This window comes from Quercus lobata, chromosome 4, assembly GCF_001633185.2.
Source record: "Quercus lobata isolate SW786 chromosome 4, ValleyOak3.0 Primary Assembly, whole genome shotgun sequence".
NCBI classification, from domain to species: Eukaryota; Viridiplantae; Streptophyta; class Magnoliopsida; order Fagales; family Fagaceae; genus Quercus; species Quercus lobata.
This window is the reverse complement of record NC_044907.1, coordinates 65,646,409-65,656,547: the sequence shown is the minus strand read 5'-3', so window position 1 is coordinate 65,656,547 and position 10,139 is coordinate 65,646,409. Positions and strand designations below refer to the sequence as shown.

The following is a 10,139-nucleotide window of genomic DNA, read 5'->3' as shown; positions in this document are numbered from 1 at the left end:
TGATATCATAATGTCATATACTCTGTAACACACACTTACCTTACACATTTTACCACATAAACTAAAATTTTAATTTTTAAAAAATGATTTAGTTAAATTGTAAAATAAGAATTTTAAAACACGATTTCACAATGTTGGTCATGAGTATACCTTACAGGAATTAAGATCAATACAATATTCCTTAAGGATGTTTTCAAAAGTGCTTATATTTTAGGCAATAATGGAAACCCCTTCTAGGCCAAATTAAATCATAGTAAAATAAAAATGTGAGAAACCAAGAGGTCAAGAACATCCTTCATCAGCTGCACCGCAATGATTAGGAATTTCAAAACCATAACCATTATAAATTCCTAATCATTGCGGTGCAGCTGATTGGTCTTTTTTTTTACTTGTGATTTTGGCATGTGCCTAAATTAAAATAGGTCATGCTAACGAGTGCTATGCCTTTTTTCTTATTTTGCAGTGTCTAGAATAAAAGTCATCAGTTCATCATTTCCATAAAGTACTGATCCTCCAAAATAGCCAATCACAAAACATAAATAATAATAATAATAATAATATATTCACTACAGGTATCAATATCAGCTAATATAAATGTAAAGTAGAAAGGATTATTATGATACTTATTTATAAGGGGATTTTATAAATCTCACTCTGATTACCTGATTTTTTGACTTTCAGAGTTTGTTTTTTCTTCTTCTTTGTTTTTTTGGTCAAATAAAAGTTAGTTTTTATTAATCAATGAATATGCATCAAAGAATTATGCTATATAATCCACAGCGTACTCTAGTTAACAGAGTTACTCTTAAATTCTATACATATAGTCCACAGTCAACGCTAGCTCATTAAAATAATGTCATTAAAAGTTCATTAAAATAAGATTTCCAGAACGACTGCACGCTGGTTAATACTAAAGATAAAGAGACCCACAAGATTTCCATCAAAAAAAAAAAAAAAAAAAGAAGTGACCCACAACACCTTAATTTTCCAAGTCATGGGCCCAACTGATAAAATAAAGCTAAGACTAGGGATTGAATTGTCTACATGTGCCTGATAATCGTAGTTATGGTCTCTCGTCATAACTATAAATATATGTATCTATGCCATCTCCTTTCCTATCTCTTCCTAAAAGATATATCATTCCTTTCCTTCTGATTTCTAAAACCAGCCAGAGCAGAGCAAATATGGAGCGGGTATTACTCTTACTCATTTGCTTCCTCTTGCTTTCTCAACCTAATAATTGTTCCTCTTCTCTCTCTTTTAATTCATCAACGCCTCGTTGCCATTCACACCAGTCCTCTGCTTTGCTCCATTTCAGAAACTCTTTTTCTGTTGGCGATTCGAATGGTTTTTGTGATAAATATTCTTATCCTCCGAAGAATTCGTGGAAAATGGGTACAGATTGTTGTGGGTGGGATGGGGTCACCTGTGATACGATGACAGGTCATGTCATTGGTCTCGACCTCACTTGCAGTCGCCTTGAAGGTCCCATCCATCCCAATTCCACCCTTTTCTCTCTTCGCCATCTCCAGCGGCTCAACCTCGCTTACAACGAGTTCTATCCCTTTGCAATTTCATCTAAGTTTGGTGGCTTTGCGAACATGACGCATCTCAACCTCAGTTGGTCCTCCTTTGCTGGTAATGTCCCTTCCGAAACCTCCCACTTATCCAAACTGGTTTCACTTGATCTCTCTTCGAATCATGATTTCTCTTGGAATTATGGCTTGAGAATAGAAACGCCTAGTTTGAAAAGGCTTGTTCAAAACCTAACCCATCTAACTGAACTTGTTTTGGATACTGTTAACATGTCTTCAGTTTCACCTAATTCTTTCATGAATTTGTCTTCCTCTTTAACATCTCTTAGTCTTTTTGATTGTGGATTGAAAGGGAGATTCCCAGATAATATATTCCACCTCCCAAACCTCCAGCTGCTCCATCTAAGTTTCAACTACAATCTCACCGGTTCCCTTCCAACATATAACTGGAGTAGTCCTCTCAAGTCCTTGCTTCTCTCTAGTACCGAATTCTCAATCGACTTACCTAATTCAATCAGCAATCTCAAGTCCTTAAAAGAATTGTACCTCAGCAGATGCAATTTCATAGATTCATCGAATCCAACATTTCTTTCAAACCTCACACAAATAAATTCTTTGGACCTCTCATATAATAACTTTGGTGGTCAGTTTCCATGGTCCCTCCTAAACTTTGAAGTTCTTACTGTCTTAGATCTCTCATACAACAATTTCATAGGCCAAGTTCCAGATTTTTCAACGAACTGGACACAAGTTTCTTCTTCAAACAGTTCTTCCAATAGTCAGTCAACTATTCAAATTCCTTCCAAATTGGTATATCTCGTTTTATCTGATAACTTATTGAACGGCACTATACCATCTTGGTTGTATGACATACCATCTTTGCAGTACTTATTTCTAGACAATAACCAACTGACTGGGCATATTGGTGATTTCCAGCATAACTCATTAGTTGATCTTTTGTTGAATAATAACAACCTAAGTGGTCCCCTTCCATTGTCAATCTCTAAATTGGTGAGCCTTCGTGTACTATATGTTTCCTTCAATAATTTAAGTGGCAATGTGGAGTCAAAAATATTCTTTAGGCTCAAAAATCTTGAATATCTTGAAATGTCAAATAATCCTCTCTTGTCACTAAGCTCCTTCACCTTTGCCACCAATATCTTGCCCAACATTAACTATTTACGATTGTCTTCTTCCAACATAACTGAATTTCCACACTTTTTACAAACTGCAAAATATATAGGACTCTTAGACCTTTCCAAAAACCAAATCAAAGGCAATATTCCGAAGTGGTTTTTGGAGGGGGGGAAGGATTCATTGTATTTCTTTTCAGTCTCAAGGAATAATTTAACTGGAGAGATCCCTCTCTTGATTTGCAATCTCAGTTCCCTCCAATACCTTGATTTGTCTTATAATCACTTGAGTAACATGATTCCTCCATGTTTGGGAAACTTAAGTAATCATCTCATAGATTTGGATTTGAAAAGTAATAATCTTCATGGTACTATCCCTTCAACATTTGCAAAGGGTTGTTACTTGAGAAGTCTTAAACTCAATGGCAACCAATTGGAAGGTTCATTGCCACAATCATTGGTCCATTGTAGAGAGTTGGAAGTTCTAGATTTTGGTAACAACAAGATTAATGGAACCTTTCCTCTTTGGTTGGAAAATCTTCCAAGCTTGCGGGTTCTTATCTTGCGGTCAAACAACTTTCATGGTGCTATAGGCAATCCCAAGTACAAATTCCCATTCCCTAATTTGCGAATCATTGACCTCTCTCACAATGAGTTCCATGGGCATTTGCCGACAAACCTTTTCAAATATTTAAAAGCCATGATGAATGCAAGTGTGAACAAAGGTGAATTGAAATATATGGGTGATAATTATTATCAAGATTCTGTGATAGTGGAGATGAAAGGGTTTTCAATTGAATTGGTAAAAATCCAAAGTCTATTCACAACCATTGATTTCTCCAACAATAATTTCAAAGGAGAAATTTCAGAGTCAATTGGAGAGCTTCAATCACTTAAGGGGCTTAATTTTTCACACAATAATCTTACAGGTTGTATGCCCCCATCGTTGGGAAAATTAACCAATCTCGAATGGTTAGATCTCTCCTCAAACAAGCTCATAGGTGAAATTCCTATACAATTGACAGATCTCACGTCACTGGAAGTTTTAAACCTATCAGAAAACTATCTTTCTGGACAGATACCTCAAGGTAAACAGTTCAATACCTTTATGAATGATTCTTACAATGGGAACCAGGGGTTATGTGGATTTCCAATGACAAAAGCTTGTGGCAATGATGAGGGACAACAACCACCACCATCATCAACGATTCAGGAAGATGATTTCAAATTTGAAAATGGGTTTCATTGGAAAGTTGTATTGTTGGGTTACGGTGTTGGATTCATGTTCGGATTAGGTTTGGGTTATCTTGTGTTCTCAAGTGGAAAGCCAATATGGCTAGTGAATATTTTTTATGGAGAACAAGGTAATAATGTACAAAGATCCAAGAAGAATGCTCGTGGACGAACTCATTGAAGAAGAATTTGGTGGATGCAAATACTGATTCCAGGTACATTCTTATATGCTAATAATATATTTCATAATTTTTTGGTTCATTAAAACTGTGTCTTTAAATTGTTTAGATGATTTTTCATTTCTAATTTGCTTTATTCTAGTTAGGAATGGCTGTACTTGTGTTAATGTGAGGCTTATTACTAGTATTATAGGGTGCATAAGCTTCTATGTTTCCTTTCAAAAAAAAATTTCTGTGTTTAAAGTATAGCTATACAGGAGAGTAATATGATGTGCTGATATTGTTTCTATTGCCACTAGAGGCATTATGCTGGTCTGTTCTTGATCCAGAATCTTCCTATATTTTGTCTCTCTCTTTTAAGATATTTTTTGTTAAGGTTCTTTCACCTAAGGGCATTGGCAACAATCTAAGGTTTAGGATTTGATGATTGTTTGTTAAAAACGATGCTTAAATGAAACTTGAGGAAAATGTAAGAAACGGACTTTAAAAGAAATGGTATCTCTTTACATTTTTATATGTTGAGGAGTCTATCAATAAGATTCTAAAGTACATATTGGTTATGTGGAAAACTTAGAAAATTAATGAATTGATAATACATTCCTAGTGATTTTTGCTGTTTTGGTTTCCACAAATTGTTACAGTCACCTTTACTTAGTCAACTAGTTGTTTCTCGAACTTTTTGGTTATAATTTTTTAGTCAAAAATGTCAAAAATTAAATAAATAAAAAATGAAATACTTTTCTCATTCCAAATTCAGTTCAGCTAATACTAAAGAACAACTCTTAGTAACTCGTTTTATTGGTGCTCTTATGTAAACTACTATACTTGACATCACAGGCTGGTGGCCCTTTCTATCCAATGTTAATAGGATTGAGGGACAACATTCATTCATATTTAACGAAGCACTGGCCGACATTCCACGACCAAATGATAACATAACACTGACACTTCACCTTTTTGCCTTTAGAGGTATTGATGAAAGATAAACAGTTAGTCTTCTAGGTACTTACTATCTCTCTACCTTTCCTCATTTCCACCCTTATTTTATGGAGTTGAAAAAGGTTTAAAAAGTTATTTGGTTTGTATCAGTTTCTTAATCATTTGAAGATGCACGTGACATTGGGAAGGTTTGCTATGAATTCATACAGAAATGCCTCCCTTACCTTAAGGGGACAGGGCAGCCAAACCCAACTATAGCTCCTGGTTTTCTCATTGAGACGAAAATGAGTGAGTTTGCAATGGGGATGTCATATTTGCAGGAATTGTCATCTTTGATATCATTTAGGGTAGGTTTTGACACTCACGACTGTCAAAGCTTGTGAAAGGGGAAAGGACTCCTTTTTGCTGATCAGAAATTGATAGCTAATGAGAAGACTGCGAGATTGGCAAGGGTTTATGCGCCAAATGATGGATCAATCTTTCGAATGGACTTTGCTTGGGCAATGATGATGATGTCAGGTCTTAATGTTCTAGTTGGATCTCAAGATCAGGTCCGAAGAAACTGCTCCTTGGCTTTGGTCAGTTCCTAAGTGACAGTCTGACCATAATGAACTCTTGAGATCTTTTTTCTTTCATGTAAGTTTCTCTTATGTTCTATATTTTATTGTAGATGCTGTGACTTCTACATTTCTTCCCTGTGCTAATTTTTGAGTCTGTATATAAAGGCAATGGCATAGAGTAGACATTAGTCACAATGATGAACCTTACAGAAGAAAACTGCATACTAATGTGTTTTGGCTGTTGATTTCTTTTGACATATAGAATTTTAATGTTTTGATTCTTACCAAAAGTTAACAAATATTTGGGGAGCTCATAATGTATGCTGCAACATCCAAATTAATATTAAGGATAGAATTATTTAGACATACGTTGAGTTTGTGGTGCCTTTGTGTTAGAACCTCATTCTCTCTCCCTTGTGTGTGTGTGTTTGTTTCTCATAAAAAAGAAGCAAACCTTATGAAAATAGTACTGTTACATAGGGTGAATAAATAAATAAACTTGGTCCTAGTTGATATGAGCTCATCATTTGGGGCCTTCTAGTTCTGTGGTCTCTACACTAGGCCTTATCAATGTCAATATGACTAGTGTAGTAGCCTTAGCTTCTAAACCCAACGAACCTTTTCTTCTTGCATGGTCAAAAAAAAAAAAAACAATTGGAAAACCTTAATAACTCAGAATTCAGAACACTCCAACCTTAATAACTCAGTAATAACTCATTGGGGTTTTGCTTGTGTTTCATTCCCTGTGCACTGTTTAATTTTTTTAGTTTTTACAAGGGAGCTGTTTGAGTTTTATTTTTCTCCCTCTTTTGGGGGTGGGGGATAGAATGCGAGAGTAAGTAAGTGATTGGTCTTTCATGGGAACCTAAATTTTTCACCAGGAACCCATAATGGGTGTGAGAGCGAATCTCAGAATCAGAGTGAAAACAGTGCACTTTGGAGACCCAATTCAGAGCTTGTTGATGGGTTTTTCCTCTCCAGAAAGTTAAAACAAATTTAAGAGAAAGCATCTCAAAAATACTGCTAGAAAAGCTCGGTATGTCTGTGTTTCAATGAGAGTTTCTATTTTAACTTTTCATTATATTTTCTTCTGTCTGATTGGTTGGCTGAGAAAGAGAGAGAGGAAAGCTTTGAATTTCTTAAACTTTGATGCTTTTGGTTTCAAGTTAATTACTAACTCTTCTCATTTCTTTTGGTGTATATGGGTGGAGGAATTTAGTTTTTATTTGGGGTCTCAACTTACAAGATTTGTTCATTTAGAAGTGTTGTTAAATTTGCTAACAATGATTACATTTTTTTTTTTTTTTTGGTAAAATGTACATAGGTTTGACTTGCCTGCACAAACCATAACCCCTGAGATTGAGAAAGATTTGTGTTTACTGAAGGTGTGGTGAACCATAACCCTTGTGTAATTAGATCTTATTCTTCTACTTAAGAGATTGTTCGACTTTAGATAATTCACAAATTGGAAAAATAGAAATGACGTGGAAGGTTGGGTACTTCCTATTAATGCATTTAATATGTTCTATAATGTATGTGTAGACATTAGCCTTTGGCTGGATCCATGTTTAGCATTCAAAAATTCATTCCTGTGTATGGAATGTAAAAGTTTTACTTAACATAAAATAGTTTTTGTAAAGTTTGACTCTAGATGGGTAAAATAACAACTTGAAACTGAAAGCTGGTTAATTTTCCACAAGTTGAACTAGAATTGATAATAGTTATACAACAGTATGGCACTAGTAGTTTTTTTTCTATCAATGATGCTGACAGGGTTGCTAATCTTCTTCATGCCTCCGGTAACTTGTATGCAACATCCTTGGTGAGAGGGATTCACCCTACACCATACAAAAATGATTTTCTAGGGATATTAATGATATCTTTTAGTCATATATTGCCAGTTAGTTTTCTTGTAAAATGGCATTGGCATAGTAAAGTATTAAACTTGGTCTTGTCTTGAAGTAATTATGATGGTATTGTCCTAGAATCTTTGATTTGTTGCACTATCTGGGATGTTTATAGTTTCAATTTCAAAAAGTTGATTCTACAACTCAATTTCACTCGGAAAATTTTGTTATTTACCTGAATGCACATGATTCTATTTGTCAACATGAAATTTACATCAAGAACCCATCAAAACACATCGTAATTTAAGATGTGCTTTTAAATTATTATGTGCTCTTACTTTGACCAAAGTGAGCATTCTATTATCATAACATATTCCACATATAGGACTATACCTAATTCATCTCAGTATTTCTCTTGAGTTGAACAAGTCTTACTTAAACAATCTTCCATTTATTTTTGAATTATGCTAGAACTTATTTAGATTTTAATAAGTCATTTTTTTTCTTACCTATAAAAGAAAAAAGAAAAAGGAATTTAAGTCAATATATATATACATACATATATATATATATATATATATATATATATCTAAATAATGGGAAGTTATTCAATACTCCTTGAGCAATACTCTTTCCTCTCACATGAATGATGGGGATTGAATTTAATTAGTGGGACCTATTATGATGTGTCAGGAAAATAAATTGCTCTCTGTGTACTAAATAATTACAATTAAATAATCATATATAAGAACTTAATGTGAAGCTTCCTTTTTTATGTGGGGATAAGTTATTGTGAAGCTTGCAATATACGGGTTATGGGTTTATCAAGATAATAGGACACTTGCTTTTTATTTGACTTTGATAGTTCATTTGCTTGCTAGGATTTTAGATTCTATAACTTAGGTAGGTTATTATTGATTTCTAAATTCTTTCCTGCGTTCACAATTACAGTTGAGAAGTGCCATTGACCTGAAAAGGCACTACAAGAAGGGTGATACAAAATCCAAAACATTGCTCAAGTTTTTCCTGGCAAGTCTATTTGTAATTTCTAGACTGATAGTATAATATGTGATATCTTGGAGCTCTAACTAGGACTATGTGTATATTCTCCTTTGGGTGGTATACATTTTGTTATTTAGGCTTGGCTAATTCATACCCCATTTTTTCTTTTGACAATTAGATCGGGGATGGTGATAGTGTCAACATCATACTTCTTCACAGTTAGACTAACGAGGAAAGAGAGAAAGGGAACAATTGCAGCTGAGTTGTTATCTAATCGTACCGTTGCTGACTATAGGTGAGATATGCAACACTATCTTGTGTTTGGGTCATAAACCATATGACCATATCACAACATGATGTGTGAATTTAAAGGGTAAAAAGAATGTGATGTTGTCATTTGTAAAAATGTGTTCGTTTGCCTATATAGAATGGTTGATTAAGATGAATTCAGCTAAGGGAGTAATCTAAAATGTTATAAGAGCATGCTTATCTCAGTTGTCATCTTCAAATGGACTCACAAAAAAACTTCAGACACACATAATTTGTGAAGAAGACAGCTATGATTTGAAGCATGGTCATCATATATAATAGTGTAACATTCTCTATATTTTTATTTTTACCTATAAAAAAAAAAATAACATTGTGAAAACGTGAGAGAGAATATAGTATTTATGCTTTGTATTTCCAGAAATTATTTCCAGCAGAAACTTCCATCTTGACTCACCCCCTTATGAGCAAAAGCTAATTTTGGGTCCTCTATTGTCCACCTTACACGTTTCCATTGCTACATTTAACCAAATTGGAATAATTTTGAATATATTTTAGGAAGTTGTTACTTTGTCCTTGGTTATGTGAAGAGCACAATCAATTATTTCTACGATAATCCGTGTTTGTATTTGATTTACTTCTATTGGGATAGCCAGAATTTCCATGTTTGTTTTCCTTTATTAATCTTCCTCTATTTTAATCTCTATGTACAGTTAGAAGAAAAAAAAAAGGTTCAATCCCAATGTGTCCCATATGGGTTCATTTCTTCTACATATGTGAAGAAATTGAAGAAAAACAGGGATTGCAGTGGCAGAGGAATGCTTCTTAAAGTACTGAAACAGCTACATACAGTTGGGTTTTAGCTGATGCTTCTTGCATCTTCTGCTTCTCGTTCTTCGACTTATTCTTTTTCATCCGTGAACTTGCCTGAAATTCTATCATTTTTTTTCCATTTGGAGGTAGGAATTGAGAGAGAACAAGAATGACCGTGAACAAAGAAGTAGAAAATGGGAAACTAAATGAACTAGATTAACCGGGCCAAACCCAGTGTAATACCTTAAAATTAGTTAATGACATCAAATTAACTATTTTCCATATGTAATTGCAACCTAGAGTTTCTATTTTTATTTTTAAATGGAATAGAATTTCAACTCTATTGTAATCTTTCTCATCATCACGCTAAGATACCAAAAATGGAAGAGATGTGGATCTTTCCCTCTTGATTAACTAAACAATATTATGGAAATCCAATGAATTAATTACTTAATATACTTTTTTTTTAATGATGCGATAGTTGGGAGAGGATTTGAACCCATGATGTTTTTAATAAAAACAACAAAATGTGTCAATTGAGATGTAAGGTTGTGGGTTTTTTTTAAATAATTATATTGGTTAGAATTCTTAATGCTACTACCTAAATTCCTCCGAATGTATGAGTGTTTGG

At 34.0% G+C, this 10,139-nt stretch overlaps 1 protein-coding gene across 10 annotated transcripts; it reads left to right on the top strand.

Annotated features, from left to right (window-relative positions):
* The first annotated feature begins 1,123 nt into the window (after nt 1-1,123).
* LOC115984361 (receptor-like protein 9DC3) lies at nt 1,124-9,911 on the top strand. 10 transcript variants are annotated; one of them, XM_031107369.1, is made up of 7 exons: nt 1,124-4,116; nt 4,918-5,082; nt 5,170-5,655; nt 6,461-6,615; nt 6,904-6,964; nt 8,378-8,723; nt 9,409-9,911. In XM_031107369.1, exon 1 carries the CDS (start codon nt 1,185-1,187, stop codon nt 4,080-4,082), a length of 2,898 nt encoding a protein of 965 aa, XP_030963229.1. In that variant the 5' UTR covers nt 1,124-1,184; the 3' UTR covers nt 4,083-4,116; nt 4,918-5,082; nt 5,170-5,655; nt 6,461-6,615; nt 6,904-6,964; nt 8,378-8,723; nt 9,409-9,911. The 10 variants fall into 10 exon arrangements, with proteins under 10 accessions (XP_030963229.1, XP_030963233.1, XP_030963235.1 ...); XM_031107373.1 differs by lacking the exon at nt 6,461-6,615 and having other exon boundaries at nt 5,170-5,597; XM_031107375.1 differs by lacking the exon at nt 6,461-6,615 and having other exon boundaries at nt 8,607-8,723.
* Nucleotides 9,912-10,139: the final 228 nt, after the last annotated feature.